General features: G+C 40.7%; 1 protein-coding gene across 7 annotated transcripts in view; it reads left to right on the top strand.

Moving 5' to 3' along the window:
- Positions 1-19,250, top strand: part of mctp1a (multiple C2 domains, transmembrane 1a) — a 360,237-nt gene that overhangs the window by 260,238 nt on the left and 80,749 nt on the right. For all 7 annotated transcript variants that reach the window (XM_043709443.1, XM_043709460.1, XM_043709451.1 and 4 more), the window contains one exon: positions 12,653-12,712. In XM_043709443.1, coding sequence (XP_043565378.1) covers positions 12,653-12,712 — 60 coding nt within the window. The remainder of the gene's footprint in view (positions 1-12,652; positions 12,713-19,250) is intronic.

The raw sequence follows: 19,250 nt of genomic DNA, 5'->3' as shown, positions 1-19,250 counted from the left end.
TGTGATCAGTGATCTTCTGTAAAGGTCTGTGTTGGGACCTCTGGTGTTTATAATGTACAGAAATCACTTGAATGAAAATGAAGGTGATCTGATTAGTAAGTTTGCAAATGACATAAAAATCAATGGAGTTGTGGATAATGAGGAAGGTTGTCAAAGGATGTAGCAGGATATCAATCAGTTGGAAAGTTGGGCAGAGAAATGGCAGGTGCAGTTTAATCCAGACAACTGTGAGGTGATGCATTTTAGGAGATCAAAAGCAAGAGGAAAGTATACATTAAATAGCAGGACCCTTAGAAACATTGATATACAGAGGGATCTTGGGCTCCCTGAAAATGACAACATAAATGAAAATGATGGTAAAGGAGCATATGTGTTCTTGTCTTCATCAGTCGGGGCACTGAGTATAAAAAATGGCAAGTCATGTTACAGCTGCATAAAACTTTGGTGAGGCCATATTTGGAGAATTGTGTGCCATTTTGGTTACTATACAGTAGGAAGGATGGCATCATGGTTAGCACAGTCATGGTGGGCCAATGGGTCTGTTTCTGCACTATACTTCTCTATTTTCAATGTTCTATGAATCATGGAAGGAAGCTGTTGTTGTCTTGATGATGAATAGTGAGAAATGTCAACAAATGAATTAAAAATTTTGTCTTTTAATATCACAATAAAAACTTTTGTATGTGCAGCGATTTGAATGTCTTATTTAGTTTTGATTTTGATGGCAAAATTATGTAAACATTAAGAGTCAGTTGACAATTTAAATGTACACAAGGTTAATTTAATGACTTAGGAAAATTACATAATTAATTATGTAAGATATCCAAATTATAAGAGAAGACAGTTTTTCAAAGTGTCAAATGATTTTGTGATTATGTCAGGTTGACCTATGGAGATTTTTCATGAAGAATCACAAACAGTTCAAATGTAGTTGTACTTGCAATTGGGAATCAGTCAGGAATATCAAAAAAAGCTCTTCTATGTTATTTGTACTTTCAATGATTGGAGAAAACAAGAAGCATCTGACTCTTTAAATGAATAACACTAAGTAATGAATAGTATTTAAAGATTAATCACAATTGATTTGTTACACACATTATAATTTAATTAATTTAAAATAGTCGTGAATCCGATATTTCTTGTTATTCCCCAGTCTATAACCTGTCAGCATAACAGTATGCAAGCACAACCATCATTCCCATCATTACCCCATTACATTGACTGGTGTAAGGTGCAAACAGTGGTGTGGAATTTTTGAAGAGATTCCCAGTGCAGGTTTTATATATTATGCAAATATGTGCAGATTGCAAATATTGAATTCCTCAATGCTGCAAAGTGAATGTTCTGCTTCATGAGCAAAGGATTAGTCTTTCTGTGCATTGTGAGAAAGGTTTACAAATGGTAATATAAACCCAGATAATGTACCTTTTATTCCATTTAATAATATAAGGTTCACCACTTGCTGCGAACTATTCCTTTTACTTTCAATTACATAGATGTTAGTGATATAGCTTTAGATCAATTAAACAGCGGACAGTGTTTAATAAAAGCTCAAAGAGTACACAAATGTGTTTATGTTTGTTGAATGATGGCATTTTGTACAATTTTAAAACTACTGTAAAATATTAAGGAGCATTGACAGCTTTCAATGTTGTGTTCTATAAATTGATAAACAATCCTTTACCATCAGTTGTAAATATAAAGACAGAAATACATCAGGCCTAAAAAGGCAGGTGTTTTAGAAATAAAAGCAGAAAGTGCTGGATAAACTCAAGAGGCCTGGCGGCATTTGTGGAGAGACAAATAATTAACTTTATCAGTCCAATATAACTGTTCTTTCAAAGTTCCGAAGAAGTGTTGTATCGAATTTGAAATGTTAACTCCGTTTCTATCTCCATAGGTGCTGCCAGACCTGCTGAGTTTCTTCAGCACTTTCTGTTTTTATTTCAAGTCTCTGATATCAGCAGTGATTTGCTTTTGTTCAGATGTTTTAGGATGCAAAGAATATCAGGAAAAAGCATAATTCAACATATATCTCATCACTTGTTTCCTAACAATCATGAACACAGTCGATGTCTAGGCATTCCTGGTGTTCAGCATTGCTAAGGCTGATTGAAAAGAAGAACTTGCAGGAAGTTAGCCTCCAGAAAGCAAAACAGCATGATTGTGTAGTTTTATATCTGTAATTCCCTCTTTCCATGGGTCCACTTTACTGTAGCAAGGCAGATCACCAGCTAATCACCTCAGCCACCATTGTATTGATGCCTTCCAGGAACATGCATTGTAAGTGACTTGAGGATTGTGACAGCCAGAGTGCATCCACAAGATCCTCAAAAACCATTTACCAGTAATTGGCAAAGTTAAAAACATTCCCAACTCAACTGAAGAGCTGTATCAACGTCATGGAAATGTCTGTGACTCCACTGGAAATAATAGGCATCAGGGAAGTGTTTCATCACAAACAATTTTCTTTTCACCTATTCAGTTTTCTAGGCATTTGATCTTCTATTTTAAACTTGAATTCAGTTTCACTCTTTCTCTTAGATTTTTGTTTCCTTTTTTAAACATTTGGTTGTTGAATCTGTGGATAGGCATTGGATTCATAAACCCTCCAATCATATAGTTGTTATGATTTATGCTACAATCAATGTAGCATTTATTGTACTGTAGTATGTTTTGTGTGTCAATTAACACGGCATTATAATGTTCTAAACCAATCTGTCCCACTGACTCAGCATGTCAGTAAAATGCTTACAGAGATAATCCTTCTTTAATGTTATGTCAAATACGTTATGATTTGTCATGACCTAAGAAGAGAAAATGTCAAGAGTAAGAGTCATTAATTTGTTTCTCTCATCATCAAGCAGCCAGTTTCATAAATGTCTCTCTTTCTCTCTCTCTAATCTCTCTTTAGATAGCATGTAGAGACCATAAACAGGCCATTCAGCCCAAGTAGTCCATGTGCTACAATCAAATAAGGAGGGGTCACAGCTCCCCTCTTGAATAGTCACAATAATTTTTATCCCACATATTTCAGTTGATATGTTGTAACTACTTAGCTGCTGTCCTGCTTCCTCAGAAGTGGCAAAGCTTACAGATACTCTTAATTTCTTAGTCAACAGAGATTTTTATAAGTTTATTTGTTAATTGGAGCTGATTTTCTGATAATATTGAGAGGATAGAAGGGAGGAGGGAGGTAGGGGTTATCTGTCTTCTTGGTGAACGTTGCTTTCTCTTTTTTTGTTGCTCTAAGCAAGCTACTGATGGGGAGGTGCTGGTGTTGGACTGGAACGGACAAAGTTAAAAATCACGCAACACCAGATTATAGTCCAACAGATTTATTTGGAAGTACAAACTTGTGGAGTGCTGCTGCTTCGTCAGGTAGCTAGTGGTACCTGACAAAGGAGGAGTGCTCTGAAAGCTTGTACTTCCAAATAAACCTGTTGGACTATAAGCTGATGTTGTGTGATTTTTAACTTCAGACTGAAATATGGTTTATATATTTCAAGTTTTTCTCTTGTATTTTTAAAACTAAACACTCTGCAGGTCACCATTCATCTCCAATATGGGGAATTATCATGCAAGTGTGAATAAAACAAGAGATGCAACTTTCTTGACATCTCATTCAGCTTGCTTGATGGGAATAATAAGGGGAGATAATGATAATTCCACTGAACTAGTAATCTAGACACCCAAATGATTTGAGGTTATTGGTTCAAATCCTGCTGTGGCAGCCGATAAAAAGTAAATATTATTAGTCTACTTGGAATTTGCGGTAAGGAATGCAAACCATGGAGCCATTATCAGTTGTCAGAAAAAGGTACTGATTCGTTAATGCCCTTTAGGAAAAGAAGTCTGCTACCCTTACAGTCTGTCCTATATATGATTGATTCTAAAATGGCTTCTGAAATGACCCTGGCAGAAAACCGGTGGCCTTACCAGCAATGCCCAAATCTCATAGTCAAATAAAAACAAACAACACAAACTGCTTGCAGCAGTTTAAGAAGGTGACCTATCAAAAGCAAGTTGGGATTTGTAACAAGTCCTGGTCTTGCTATAGATGCCTAAGTTTTACAATTACTTGTGACCCCTGATCATTTATTTATTTGAAGATGGTATCTGTTACTTGTAGTTATTTTGATTCTGCAACTTTAGATCAACTAGTCATAATGCTGAATGATTATTACTTTGATCAACTCTGTCTATTCTATTATCATGATCATTACTTTGATCAACTCTCTCTGTTCTGTTATCAACCACATGCTTAGACATTTTTGTTCTAGAGTCTCGAGTGTTCTCCCAGTTGTGTCTGGTTGCATCCCCACAAAATCGACATAGATGTCAGCATTGGTTCAAAAGACAGTTATGAGTCAATCACATTGTTGTGGGACTGGAGTACTTGTAGGCTAAACCAGGCAAGGACAGCATGTTTGTTCCCTAAAGGATATTCATGAACCAGATGGCTTTTTTCTGATAATAAATAATGGTTTCATGGTCATCATTCAAATCTTAATTCCTTTTTTTAATTATTGAGTTCAAATTTGAGCCTGGATCCCCAGAACATTACCGGGATTTCAGGATTAATAATCTACTGATAATACCTAAACCATCACCTCCCCTGATATATTAGTGGTGGAAACTGTCCAGAGAAGGCTCACTAGGTTAAAATCCCCTGTATAGAGGGATTTCTGTATAAATAGAGATTGTGTAGATTATGCTTGTATTCATTGGAGTTTAGAAAATTGAGAGGCCATCTTATTGTAACATATATGATTCTGAGGGGATTTGACAGGATGGATGTGGAAACATTGTTCCCCCTTGTGGGAGACTCTAAGACTACAGGGCATAATCTCAGAATAAGGCGTCACCAATTTAAGGCCAAGATGAGGGGATTTTGTTTTCCCCTCAGACGGTTGTCAGTCTGTGGAATTCTTTATCCAGAAGTCTGTGAAGTATGAATCGTTAATGATGATCTCTTTGAATGGTAGTGAAAACCTGGTGAACTGAATGGCCTCCTTCTGCTCCTAAACCCTGCGCTCTTATGAACCTTACTCCAGGTGCCTCTTCCTCCTAACCAGATAGGGTGATGCTAGTAGGCACCAGATGGAGGAGAGATTACATACCGACCCCCCGGATGTCTCCTTTATAACACTCCAGTGGTGCCTGGCATCTCCACAATCACCACCAAGCCTGCAATCCTCCCAACCCTGTGAAATTGAAGACAAGCAGGATAAGCCTGCATTTACATGTCTGGCCCATGCAGTCACAAACACCCCTGGGGCCAGCTGCCCAAATTCTTCAAGATCAATAGACTCCACTATAGGGCAGGCTCCCACCACCTCAACTTCAGACCCTAGGACTGCACCAAGACACAGTTGAAGAGCAAGGAACAAAGAAATCTTATGAGGGCATATAGATGACACTTCTTTGGAATTGGAATCTCACATATGTTAATGTGATCATTTTAGCTGTGCAACCTAGAATCAACTGACAGATTTTACGCTTCCTTAGCACCATATGATTAGAACCCCATCTGAAGGAGTGCTACTCTTCCTCAAACACCCTTTGGACCATAACATCTCATCATTCTTCAGATGCTGTGAAGCCTTCAAATAGTTCTTAGGTTAAATTTGTTAATCAAACAGGAAAAGTAAAGAAAAAAAAACAAATAAAAAACTGCATTTACTTTAGGGATGAAAAGGAGTTTCTTGCCTATGGTGACGTAAAAGAATTTACAGTTAGTGAATGATGTCTTCACCCATATTACATCTTTTAGAACCTTTTTCTCCCTCAGCATCCTTCACATCCTGTAATTGCCAGTTTTGGTTATATAGAGCACAGCATGCTAGGATTACTGTCTGGAGAGTACAATAAGGCCACTCCAGACTGATCCAAGCAGTGCAATCTCATTTGGCAGAAGCCTATTGTTGGCTCTGAAATGGCCCTGCTGGAAGAATGGACTGCATGAAGGGAGTTTGCCTGAAACGTCAATTTGCCTGTTCCTCAGATGCTGCCTGACCTGCTGTGCTTTTCCAGCACCACTCTAATCTTGACTCCAGCATCTGCAATCCTCACTTTCGCTTGCATTTTAACTACATCCTGCCTCAGTCAGGGATTGTGATGAAGAGATATCAGCAAAGATCACAGAGGGTAGCCTGGCCTCCCCAACAAGAATGCTTGTAAGGCATCCAAACAGAGGGTGCTAAGACATCACTTGTTTGCATTCTGGGAGTAGACTTCACCGTCAGTGCGGGTGTGAAGGGCATCGTTGAAGAACCTGGTGTTAAGGAAACTCAGCCCCAAACATTACATTACTGTCGTGTTTCCATCCCCGCTTCCTGCTCTATCCAAGACAAAAAGGAAAAGCAAAATTCAGAGGAGAGGAGATGGACATTGTGAGAGGAAGATTGGTGTGGAGAGTTCCATTGGGTAAAGGAACGTGAGCCTAAATAGCTTACAGAAACTGTTGTTGGTGAGTAAGTTTTGAGAAATACAGCAGAGAGCCCTAGCAGCTTCAATTTAGTATTAAAAGTATTTGACATTTTAAGGTTTAATTAAGTTAAAGGGTAAGACATGGCAGGAGAGCTCCAAATCATTATCTGCTCCTCTTGCTCGATGTGGGAAGCCGGGCACATTTCCAATGCTCGGGACCTGCATGTGTGCAAGGAGTGTGTCCAGCTCCTGGAAGCCAGAGTTTCAGAAGTGGAGCAGTGTATGGGGACACTGTAGAGCATTCATGAGGCGGAGAGTATTGTTGATAGCATGGATAGAGAGGTGGACACATCGCAGAGCCAGACTCAACAAGCAGGAAAGGGATGAACGACAACCAGGCAGAGCAGGAGGGCTATGCAGGCAATGCAGGAATCTCCCATGGTTATTCTCCTGCAAAACACATATACTGTTTTGGATACTTTTGAGTGGAATGGCCTGTCACGGGATAACAGCAGCAGCCAAATCTATGCTGTCATGGTTGGCTCTGATGCAGAGGGAGGGAGAAATAAGCATAGAAATGCTATAGTGTTGGGGATTCTATCATAAAGGGAATACATAGGTGTGTGGCCGCAAATGGGAGTCCAAGATGTTGCGTTGCCTCTCTGATGCTGGGGTCCTGGATGTCTCAGAACGGTTGCAAGGCATTCTGGAGGAGGATGGTGAACAGCCAGTGGTCGTGGTACATGTTGGTACTAACGACATAGATTAGAAAAAGGGATGAGGTCCTAAAAGCAGAATAGAGAACAAGGAAGAAAGTTGAAATGTAGGTCCTCAAAGATAGTTATCTCAGGACTACTATGAATACCACGAGCTAGTCAGAATAGAAACAGCAAGATATATAAGATGAACAAGTGGCTGAAAAGATGGTGTGAGGAGGAGAGTTTCAGATTCATGGGGCATTGGGACCGGTTCTGGGGGAGATGCGACCTGTGCAAACTGGACAGGTTACACTTGGGCAGGATGGGACTGATATACTTGGGGAAGGTTTAAACTAGTGTGGCAGAGGGATGGGAACCAGAGGACTAGGACAGTAGATGCAGAAATTGAAGGAGAGATAGAAACTAAGGCAAACATGACCAAGAACAAGAACAGACAAGGAAATGCTTCTGAAAAGAGCAGGCAAGATGGTCTGAAATTCATGTGTTTCAATGCGCGAAGCATAATAGGCAAGATAGGTGAACTTAGAGCTTTGGTTAGTACTTGGAACTCTGACATTATTGTACTTGGCTAAAAGAGGGAAAGACTGGCAGCTGAATGTCCCAGGATTTAGATGTTTCAGGTGTGATAGAAGGGAATGTAAATGGGGTGGTGGGGGCAGGTTGCATTACTGGTAAAAGAGTATCTCATAGCTGTACTAAGGGAGCATACATCAGAGGACTCATGCAGTGAGGCAATATGGGAAAAACCAGGAATAGGAAAGGTGAAATCATAATACTGGAGGTATACTACAGGCCTCCCAACAGCCAGCAGAGATAGACAAAAGAACATGTAGACACATTTTAGAAAGATGGTTTAAGATGGTGGTTTTTCCAGATCATGCTCAAGGGAGTGGTTTGCAGGCTCCACTTGTTATTCTGGGTGCATTTAGGATGTCATTGATGCTAATTTCCTCAGAGTACAGCTCTTCATATTCTTCCCCCATGATGAGAATCTCAAGCAGTTAGAGACCTGGAGTTATCCACCATCACTGGCAACCTGCAGGTATACACTTTACTTTGAGAGTGCCCTATCACCAAACCACAGAGTTCATCAACAGAAACGACTTATACTCCATCAATATTCTAATTATAGATGACTATTGATCCCAAATTCTGGAAGATTGTGTCAGATGTTCTGAGAGTTGCCATAACTGTTAGAGGACACACAGGGGCCATATGAGATGCCAGCTGGACAACAGATACAGCCCCTCCAAACATGGCTGTTATCAGCTTTATGAAACTCTCCGACTGTCAGAGAATGATGTTACAATGCTGCTCCTGCTTCCACCAGGGCAGAGTGAAATGGACAGTAGGCTTGCTTAAGATGTGTGTTGCTGGAAAAGCGCAGCAGGTCAGGCAGCATGGGCTTATGCCCGAAACGTCGATTCTTCTGTTCCTTGGATGCTGCCTGACCTGCTGCGCTTTTCGAGCAACACATTTTCAGCTCTGATCTCCAGCATCTGCAGTCTTCACTTTCTCCTTGCTTAAGATGTGGTTATGATGCATGGAGTATTCAGGCAGGAGCTTCCAATCCAGCCTAGAAAAGGTCATTGTAGCATGTTGTGACCTTCACAATTTGAAACTGACAAAGTGAGGTAGGGGATATGTCCTGGATGCAGACAAAATGGGGGAACAACAATTTTCCAAAGCTGAAGATGAGGCAGAAGATCAGGAGTGCCACCCAAGGCAAGATGACAGAGCACTGCATCATCAAGCTAGAGAAGCCAGAGATAGCTTCATTAAAACCCACCTCCATAGTGAATGAGCTTGGACTTGATTTAGTTGTTTCATATTCAATTGGTAATCTGGCAAGCGGCCCTATTTGGTGCAAAGAATATGTGGAATTTGTTATTTTTGAAGTCCTTCACCTTTTGTGTTGCTGAATAAATACTTCATTATTCATGTGATTGTACATATAATATCTTTGGGCAATCCTAATTTCAAGTGTCCACAGATAACATGCCCTACTGATCATTGAGGAGAAAACAGCAGTCAGTGAGTCAGTGAACCAACATCACATGGTACAAAGGTTAAATAGCTCTTAAGGCATCTGTCAGGATATTGCATCCAAGTGTTGTGTTGTGAAGTCTCGCATGATAAGCAGCAGGGTGAGAGGAATCCTGAGGAATCTTATTTTGACCCTTCCATCATCGGTAACCCTTCAGTAGATTGTTAAATTGCCTTGAATTGCTTGAGCGTCCTCGAGGACAATGTTGAAACTGTGAGAGACAGTGGTTTGCATTTTTCTCAGAAGGTCAAGGTCCCATGAGTCACAGTGGATGTATGCCCTTTATACATCTCTCACCCTTGTGTGTTCCTGACAAAAGATGTTACATAGAATAAACTTTCCCTCTCAGAGATATGTAGAATCATCATTGATTCTATATTTTCAGTGTGAACAGTTGGAAGTAATTATGGAATGATGTATGCAGGTCAGACCTAGCACATTCTCTGCACATTGTGTTTAGCTTCAATGTTGTACTCTAAGTACAGTGCCTTAGCTGTAGTCATTAACATCATGGTACAGGGATTCCTTGATGTTTATGAGCCTATTTGTCATCATGGAGTCAGTTCCTTGCAGGAGATAAGCAATACTTGGCCATTACAACTTCTTTGATCATTGTCATGTCTGAAGGGATTACATATCTCTCATTTTGGGTGTGATGTAACCAGGTTTGAACATTTTACTACTGCAGATATTTTACTATCCAAATGAGCATTTATTTTTCAAAGTTAAAGGTTATTTACAGTGAGCTTTCATCCCTGCCACCTACAATACCTTCTTCTGCTGCTTCTCATTATGTCAAAACACTATCCAGACCTCTGCAGCTCAGATGGAAGGATTTGGGTGGTTGTCCCATAGTATCTATGGGCCCACAGGTCCCAGGCCTGCTAACAGTCTTCTGATCAGATACAGAATCACCACCGTCAGCATGTACTGCTGAAGGAATAATGAAGAGGATGGAGATGAATGGAACAGGCACCTCTGGAGTAACCTGTGTTTTAAGCTGGGGATCCCTAGTGTCTGCTGGAACTACCTTGTCTCCCTCAGAGAAAGTAGCACCTGGAGTAAGGTCACGGTTCATTTGATCTCCTCTCACCCTACTATTGATGCTAAACATCTATTCTAAAGCAATGGAATGCAGCTCCATGTGGACACTGATTGTATTGGACCTGGGTCTCCATAGTAGTTGCCATCTGTCCATGGAGATAACTAAACACATGTATGGCGGTGATAATGTTGGTGGACTTCTCTATTGTCTGATCCAGCTGATCAAGGGCATCTCATAAACCTGCATAATATTCCTGTGCCTGCCTCCGCAGTTTAACCAAATCATAAATGGCTGACACTTTGGGATCATCTTATGCCTGCACTTCAGTAGGTGCCTAGTCTCTGAGTGACAGGGACACCTGACATTTTGTCCTTAACCAGCTGCAATTGCATGTCTGTGATGTACTCCTGAATCTAACTGAGAAACGGAACCCACAGAGGTGAAAATCTCTGACCAAGAGATTAGCATTGTGTCCGAAGTGAAGTGGGAAAGAAGGCCGTGGAGCATACATGAAGAAGGCCTTACCGGTGCATCCTGTGAAACTCCAATGGCTTCTACCTCAGAGGTGAAGGTAGAGTTGAGGATCTCTGGAGCTCAGCTCTTTGCGGAGGTTCTGTGGGTGTTGCTAGTGCCTGCATAAGAGAAGAGAGGGAATCAATTACCGAACATGGACAAAAATGTGCAGATTAAGAATGAATTAGAAATCGTATTAATGGGATTGTGGTGTAGCACAACATAATTAAACTTACTAGGTTGGTTGCTCATTGATACCTGTCTATTTCCACATGAATAGTTTATTACCTTTTCTGGACAACTGTAATGTGTCCTTATCAAGAATGATACCTGGACCTCAGGGTTAAGTTACAAGAAGAGGTTATGCAAATTTGGCCTGTTTTCTCTAGAGATTAAGAAGTTAAGGGGTTATCTGATCAAAGTCTTTAAGGTATTAATAGGAAAAGACAGGGAAATATAGATAAACTATTTCCATTTGTTGTGGATTCTATAAATAGGGGGCATAATTTGCAAATTAGGGCAAGACAATATAGAAGAGATGCGAGGAAATACTTCAACACTCAGGGTGGTAGAGATTTGGAATCTGTTCTACAAATGGAACATTGTTAATTTTATATCTGAGAAAGATAAATTGGTTAAAGGCAGGTATATGGAGTTAGGCCACAGATCAGCCATGATCTCATTGAACATAGAATAAGCTTGAGGGCTGAATGGTTTACTCCTGTTCCTATGTCCTTATAAGAAATGCGGAGAAATTGAGCTGAAATCTCTCAACCTGGCTGTGCCAATTTTTGGTGCAATGGGATGCTTAAGCGAGATGGAAGTTGATGGAAAACAGTTAGTAATGTAAGTCCCAAATGAGTGAGTAGGAAACAGAGAGGGCAGATGACTTCACAGCTTGAAACGATGAAATAGGCAACAGCCATGAAGAGGATACGCTGCAAGAAATAGTGAGAGTTCCGCTCCATGAACCTTGGTGAGATCCGTCAGCTGTCGTAAAACTAGGGTGTTTGCTGTGTGAATGTGAGAAAGCAGAGAAAAGGTGATGGTTCTTACCCTTGTGGAGTGCAGAAGATCATTGGCCTTCTTTCTCACTTCACTTGGGACACAGTGCTAATCTAGGCTTCAATTTATGGGTAGGCTGGCATGGTCTGGTGGTATTGCCCATTGGCAGTCATCTGATAAAAGGAGTGCCCTACTCTCCACCCCCATCAATACCTCAAGGCCCCTGTCCATGAAGAAGGAAATAAACTTTCCTTTCTTCCAGCCCATGTCCTGAATGTTTTGATGTTCAAATGCTGCAAAGCACCCGCATCATCTGAATAGTATGTAGCTGGGCTTTAAAAGCCAGAAAGAACAGCAATGAACACTTCTGCCTATCCGTCCCCATGATTCCCCAAGACTGGTGTCCAAGAGGCCAGTTGCATAACTAATGGGGTGAAAGGCAGAAGATTGTATGGGAAAAGTTACTCTGAGCCTTGGCAGCCTGGATGCAGAGAATCTCACACCACAAACATTTCAATTGAAAATAGGAAATTTTTGCTGACTGTCTTTTAGGTCCTGAATTAAACCAAGGACCTGTCACCACTCTTAAGAGAATGTAAAAGATCTCTATGTACTAGTCAAAAGTGATCAGGGCTGTCTAGTGACCTGGCCACTATTTATCTAATTGCACCATTAACCACCCTCACTAAAACAGATTGTCTGGTGATTTATCTTCATGCTGTTTTGAGAATATTGCTTTGCTCTATGGACGAATCCTGAAGAGGAGTTTAAATATCTACCTATTTCCAGTGTAATTATTAAAGATTAATCTGAATATAATTCCAGTAATGTAACAATTTTGGGTTTCTCTTTCATTGATGATGAGTGTTGAATTTTCTTTCCTCTTAACAGCAAGAGTTGGAGGAGAGCTTGATAGCATATGAGGAGGATGAAGAGGACAGAACTGACAAGGTAATTATCTTTGGAACACTTCTGTTTTCCCTCAGGTATTGAGAATTGTTTTTAGTCCTGTTGTAGTGCTGCAGAGTGGAAAAGAGTTGAAGAGTTTGAATAAAGGTAATACAGAGCTGTTTATCATTCCAGCAGTGGTTATTGTGTACATTTTGAAGGGGAAAAGTGAGCAATAAATCCTTACCTCTTGCCTGTGACTGGGACAAACACATTTTTTGTACATATGTCAGTGTTTACTTGCATGCATACACATATTTGGAAATAGGAATCCCTCTGTCACAGCAGAAAATAGTTGAACTATCTGAAAATCATAAATGCCAACCCTCACTGACTCCGACCACAGCACTTCCCATTTTCACAGGAATGAAGATGGCAATGGGACATGTTATTCCATGTATGCTTTATGGATATGCCTGGCCATTTAACACACTGAGTGTTTTGTCTTAGAGAGTGAAACTGTGCAAATTAGAGCAAGTAAGAATGAAATTCAACTGAATTTCATTGAATCATTTGAATAAGCAGGGTACCCTTTGGAGAGATGTTACCTCTTTGGTTCTGGGGCACATTTAGGGTGCATATTGGATGATGAAAGGCACACTTCAGAGTTGTTAAAACTATACATACGTGTGTTAAAAGTGCACAAACAAATTATTATCAAGCTATTGGAACTGTCAATAACTATGACAAAATCAGCTGTCAAACTGTCAATATAATCTATCTAGACCACTTGTCAAAGGGCTTTTGCCCGAAACATTGATTCTCCTGTTCCTCGGATGCTGCCTGACCTGCTGTGCATTTCCAGCACCTCACTCTTGACAGTTGCCAAGAGGACATGTTGAAGCACATATTAAAGAGAATTATCAAATTGTCAAGTCACTTACAAGTCCTACCCTTTAAATCTTTGAGAGCAATGTCTGGAGTGTTAAACAAAACTATTGCTTGCTATTTCAGTTTTGCAAATTTTGAAATCTAATAAAGTCTGCTGTCAGATGTCTGAGAGTTTCTGTCTTTATAGTATATCTGTGTGAGTGATTTCACAGCATATATTATCACAGCAGAGTGCCTTCCATTTCACTGTTTGACTGGAAATTGTGAACTATTTGATGTTGGACTAGAAGTTTTCATTTTAATAAGTTTTTTAATGCAATGTTTATTGTTCTAAAGCTTTCAATTGTAGTATTTTTGTTATGATGTGAGTGTTATTTTCTATCTCACGATGTCTACAATAGAAAATTGTAGCTTTGTGTCATGGAATATTACACTCTGTTATCTCTGCGTGGGTCTGGTCCATGATGGATACCAGGTGAGTTGACATGGTAAGTGTAAGGGCGAATGGTGGTGAATGGGTAGAGAACAGGATTTAACATTAAGTTGGCTTACAGGCTATACAATAACATGGGTGTTGTGTAAGAATGGACAGATCTTAAAATATTATACTGAAAAGTGCATTATGTATCATCCAAAATGGTGATGTGATATTTCATTAATAAGCTCTACAATAGTTAAATATGTGACTTTAATTGGAGCTTTAAAATCATGAGACAGTTGTTTTTAAAATCACTGATGAATGTTGTCTGATTTATTAAAGTCAAAAGTCAATTTGTCTCTATAGAGAAATTCATTCCAATGATAGTGAAGCAGATGTCTGTAAATATGACAGGTCAAACCTAAGGGGAGAAGATCAATCCTAGCACAGGAAATCAACAGAATTGAAGAAGTTCTTAATGCTATCTTCTTGATGAAATACCTCCACAGAGTCCAGTCTTCCGTCACCAAGTCACCCTTTGTTTACTTGGAAAGCCCTTTGATCTATCTCCCTTAGAGGCAGCTCTCAGAATAAACAAGTTTTCTAATTGGACCAGATTGACAGCCCCAATCAGGGAACTCGCAATCTATGAGGTCCACCTGGTAGACCTCGTTACAATCACTACATCCCTCTCCCTCTGAGTCTGAGGACATAGGCTTGTTTTCTTGTTGTATCTCCTCCTGAGGCAGTTTAGCATCAGGTCACGTTCCTCCAATTCCACCTCTGATTCAGATGGTGTGCAATGCACAGTGACTCACCTCATGCGCCTGGAGCTTCTTGGAAGAAATCCATCCTTTTCTTCAGACAGCAAAAGACATCGATGTTACAAAATCTGCCATGTCCATCTCAGATTCTGAGGTATCTTTGACATTTAACAGAGAGGAAAAGCTATGGGTTCCAGTACAGTTGGAAGGATTATTGAAGAGGTAGGTATGTTTTGTTCCCACACCGTTTATGAGTTTGCAGCTTTCATATGATCCACATGCTTGTTCAGGACTGTTGCAGTTGCCTGAACTTTATATGTCATGGTACCTGACCTGGTGTTGACATTCTCGTGGTTCTATACCAAACTTTGTCCCCTGAAGTAAATTGGCACTCTTGCTTAGCGGAGGCTTGTGTCTTTGCATTGGCATTCCAGATGCTGTTTCACACTCATCCCCAGATCCGGGAAGATCAGATTTAACAAAATGTAGAGTCTTCTCCCCATTAGCAATTCTGCTGGAGCTATCTCTGTAGTTGCATGAGGGGAGTTCCTATAATCAAATAGGAACTGGGACAGTTTGGGATTGAGTGAATTTGTAGGCTGCTTTTTTAAGCCTGTCTTCAAAGTTTGGACTCTTTCTGCCAGACCATTGGACAATGGATGATATGGAGCTGTCCTTAAATGTCAAATGGCATTTACTTCAGGAAATACTCAAATTCCCTGCTGTAAACAATAGCCTGTTATTTTTAACTAACACTTTTGAGAATCCATGTATTGCAAAAGATGCACACAGTTATTCTATCATCATCCCTGTGTTTGACAAATGAACTCTGAATTATGTCCAGCCACTTTGAGTAGACATCCACAATGACTAAGAATATCGAGGCCATGAAAGGACCTGCATTGTTTATGTGTATCCGAATCCAGGATTTACCCAGCCATTCCCAAAAATGTGGGGGAGCTGCTGGCCATAATCTTTGTTCTTGTTGGCACTCTAGGCACTGGACCTCCAACACAGTTATGTCTACATCCAATCCCAGCCACCAGACATAATTCTCACCAGCACCTTCATTTTGGAAACCCCTGAATGACTCTTGTGGAGTTTAGCCCGTATCTGACAGCAACTTTTGCTCGGGGCGATCATTCTTGCTCCCCATAATAATATGCCATCTTCTATGATGATCCGGTCTCTTCAGGTCCTAAACGTTCGTTGTAACAGCTCTTTGATTCCCCCACCACCATCACCAGCAATTTTGCTAGGATTGGATGCTTCTTCATCCAAAGTCTGATATTGTCAGCTGTGACTGGAAGTGTGCCTAGAAAATTTAAAACCATTATGAATTGTTCCAGTGACGGTACTGTCAGTGATGTAACTCCCAGCAGGAGAAAGTTCAATGCATTGCATTCGCTGCTTGCTCTCCCTGATGGTGCTCCAACTGTTAATTATATGCACTTAATATTAGAGCGCATCACTGAAATCAACCTCCCACTATGGGAGGCACTACCTTGTCCTCTTTAAGTAGACTCAGCAGGGGTTTGTCGTCCGTTATTATTACAAATTTACATCTGTAATGATATTGGTGGAACTTCCTGATTCCCGTATGGCTATCAAAACATCCTTCACTATTTGGGTATACTTACGCTCTGCATTAATCTGGATGCATACGCTATTGGGCGTTCCTCTCCATTGGGACACCTATGAGTTCATACTACTCTGATGCCGGATGGTAAAGAATTGCATGCCAATATCAGGTCTTGTTTGGGATCACAGTGTACCAGCACCTTCGACGATGATAGCTGTTTCTTCACTTGCCTGAAAGTCATGAGTTGGCTACGTGAACATTTCCAATGCTGACCTTTGTTTTAGGAGCTGATACAAAGGTACCAGGATGGAGGCCAGGTTATGTATGCACTCTCCGTAATAATTTGTCAGCTCAAGGGAAGATCTAAGCACCAGTACAGACATGGGAACTGGGTCACATTTGATCACCCTCACTTTATCTTTCAATTGGTGTAACACAGTCTTGTTAACTGTATAGCCCAAGCAGGTCACTTGGGGTGCCTGGAACACACATTTGTCCCTTCTAAGGCATACTCATGCCTGGGAGAAACGTCTAAGGGTTATGTCCATATTTTCTAAGTGCCCTTTGTAGGTCTTCCCTGTGATCAGCACGTCATCTAGATAAATGGTGATTTGGGGTAGACCTTGTAAAATGTTCTTCATTGTCTGCTGCAAAATTGCATAGGCTGACAGTACCCCAAATGGCAGTCTTGCATATTGGTACAAACTTTTATGGGTATTAATGGTGACATATTCTGAGAATCCTCATCTAAATGCAATCATAAGTGTGCATGGCTCACATCCAACTTCATGAAGGACATCCCCCTACCAGCTTTGCAAATAACTCCTCTATGCGAGGGAATGGGTATTTACCCAGCTGCAAAAATGGTTTACCATTTGTTTAAAATCCCCACAAAGGTGAACTGACTCATCAGGCTTCACAATTGATATGATCAGTGTTGCCCATTTTGCAAACTGGACTGGTTTGATGATTCCTTTGCTTTCCAGTCTTCTATTTTCTGCCTCTAGTTGTGCCTGTAAGGCAAATGGCACTAGGCAGGCCTTGCAAAATCGTGGAATTGCTTCTTGGTCAATGTGCAAGGTGGCCTTGGCTCCTTTGATATTCCCTAAACCTTCCTAAAAGATTTCCGGGTATTTAATTAGGACTTCACTAAGTGACTAAGTGAAGTCCTAATCAAATTTTCTAATCAAAAAATGTTGAGCCAATCAGGGTGACTCTTTCACAACCAATTTCACCACATTGAGCTTGGACCTGAGCCTTTACTACAATCAGTGGTAAATGAATCAGCAGCTTCTTGTCAGAGACCGGAACCAAATTTGTACCCTTAATCTGAAACGGTTCCCCGGTATAGATTCTCAGTCTCACTGAGCTCTTGTACAAATGTAAACGTTGGAGTCCACACCAAATTTTATTAAAGACTGATTCTGCAATCACTGAAGTGGCCTCATGGTACCGACCTCCATTAGAACTGGGTGACCATTTAATCAGACATTTACTTTGATTGGTTCTGATTTGGATGTTGCTGAACAATTTAACCTTTCCAAACCAGATATAGGAGAACCTTCCAGGGTTTGACTCTCCCGGATACTGTCCTAAAAGTTCTTTTGCTCAACTTTGGTCTTGTGGGACTCTTTTGCTGTCTCAAATCTGCATACTAGCAACAATTTCAACAGCTTGCCGGTTTGGTTGCTGAAGAAAATTTTTACCATTTATTCAAACTTTGTTTTGGGGTTTTGCTGTGGGCTGACCTCGTGTCCCTCTGTTCAGGATATGTCATGAGTGAAGCTATACAATTGCCTTCCCTCAATTGGTCTTCCCTAAGCCCAGTCAGACTGGTGAGGATATCTACTTCCATTGGAATGCCCTGCAACTCATATGCTCTATTTGCTGCATTTTCCATTGATAACTCCAGTTCTGGAGCCTGTTTAAAGTCCAATTGGGCTTCAGCTTTTGCATGATTACATCACTAATTCCGCATGCCAAACAGTCTCTCAGCATCTCATTAAGGGTTAAACCAAAGTCAAATGTCTTTGCCAGTCATCTTTTCCTAGTCAAAAATCTCGACACAGAGTCCCCTAGTTCTCAAATTGCTGGTAAAATTGATAGTCTCTCAGAATGTACAGAGGTTTGGGGTTGTAATATTCCTTAACTAAATGCATCCTCTCATGAAAGGTTTTTAGTATCTGGTGCCTCAGGAAAAGTTAGATTTCGAATAGCCGAAAAAGCAATGGGTCCGCAGGCTGTCAAGACAATTACTCATTGCTTTTCATCTGCCCAAGTGTCATTTTCCCAGAAAAAATGATGCATTCTTTCCACATACTGGGCCAAGTCTTTGACACCAGATTGATTGAGTCAAGCTTCCCAAATAATGGTATGATGCAGGAAATGCTTGCCCCAACTGTTGTGAGTGAATTTCTTCAGAAACATGCTTTTTCTCATTCCCACTGTGAAATAACTCCATAGAACATATAGAACATTACAGCGCAGTACAGGCCCTTCGGCCCTTGATGTTGCGCCGACCGGTCATACTAATCTGAAGCCCATCTAACCTACACTATTCCATGTACATCCATATGCTTGTCCAATGACGACTTAAATGTACTTAAAGTTGGCGAATCTACTACCGTTGCAGGCAAAGCATTCCATACCCTTACTACTCTCTGAGTAAAGAAACTACCTCTGACATCTGTCCTATATCTATCACCCCTCAATTTAAAGCTATGTCTCCGCATGCTCGCCATCACCATCTGAGGAAAAAAGCTCTCCCTGTCCACCCTATCTAGCCTTCTGATTATCTGATGTGTCTCAATTAAGTCACCTCTCAATCTTCTCTCTAACGAAGACCGTCTCAAGTCTCTCAGCCTCTCCCCATAAGACCTTCCCTCCATACCAGGCAACATCCTAGTAAATCTCCACTGCACCCTTTCCAAAGCTTCCACATCCTTC

The sequence above is a fragment of the Chiloscyllium plagiosum genome, chromosome 2 (assembly GCF_004010195.1).
Source record: "Chiloscyllium plagiosum isolate BGI_BamShark_2017 chromosome 2, ASM401019v2, whole genome shotgun sequence".
Lineage (NCBI taxonomy): Eukaryota > Metazoa > Chordata > Chondrichthyes > Orectolobiformes > Hemiscylliidae > Chiloscyllium > Chiloscyllium plagiosum.
Note: the sequence above shows the minus strand (reverse complement) of the source record. Positions and strands in the feature narration are given on the sequence as shown.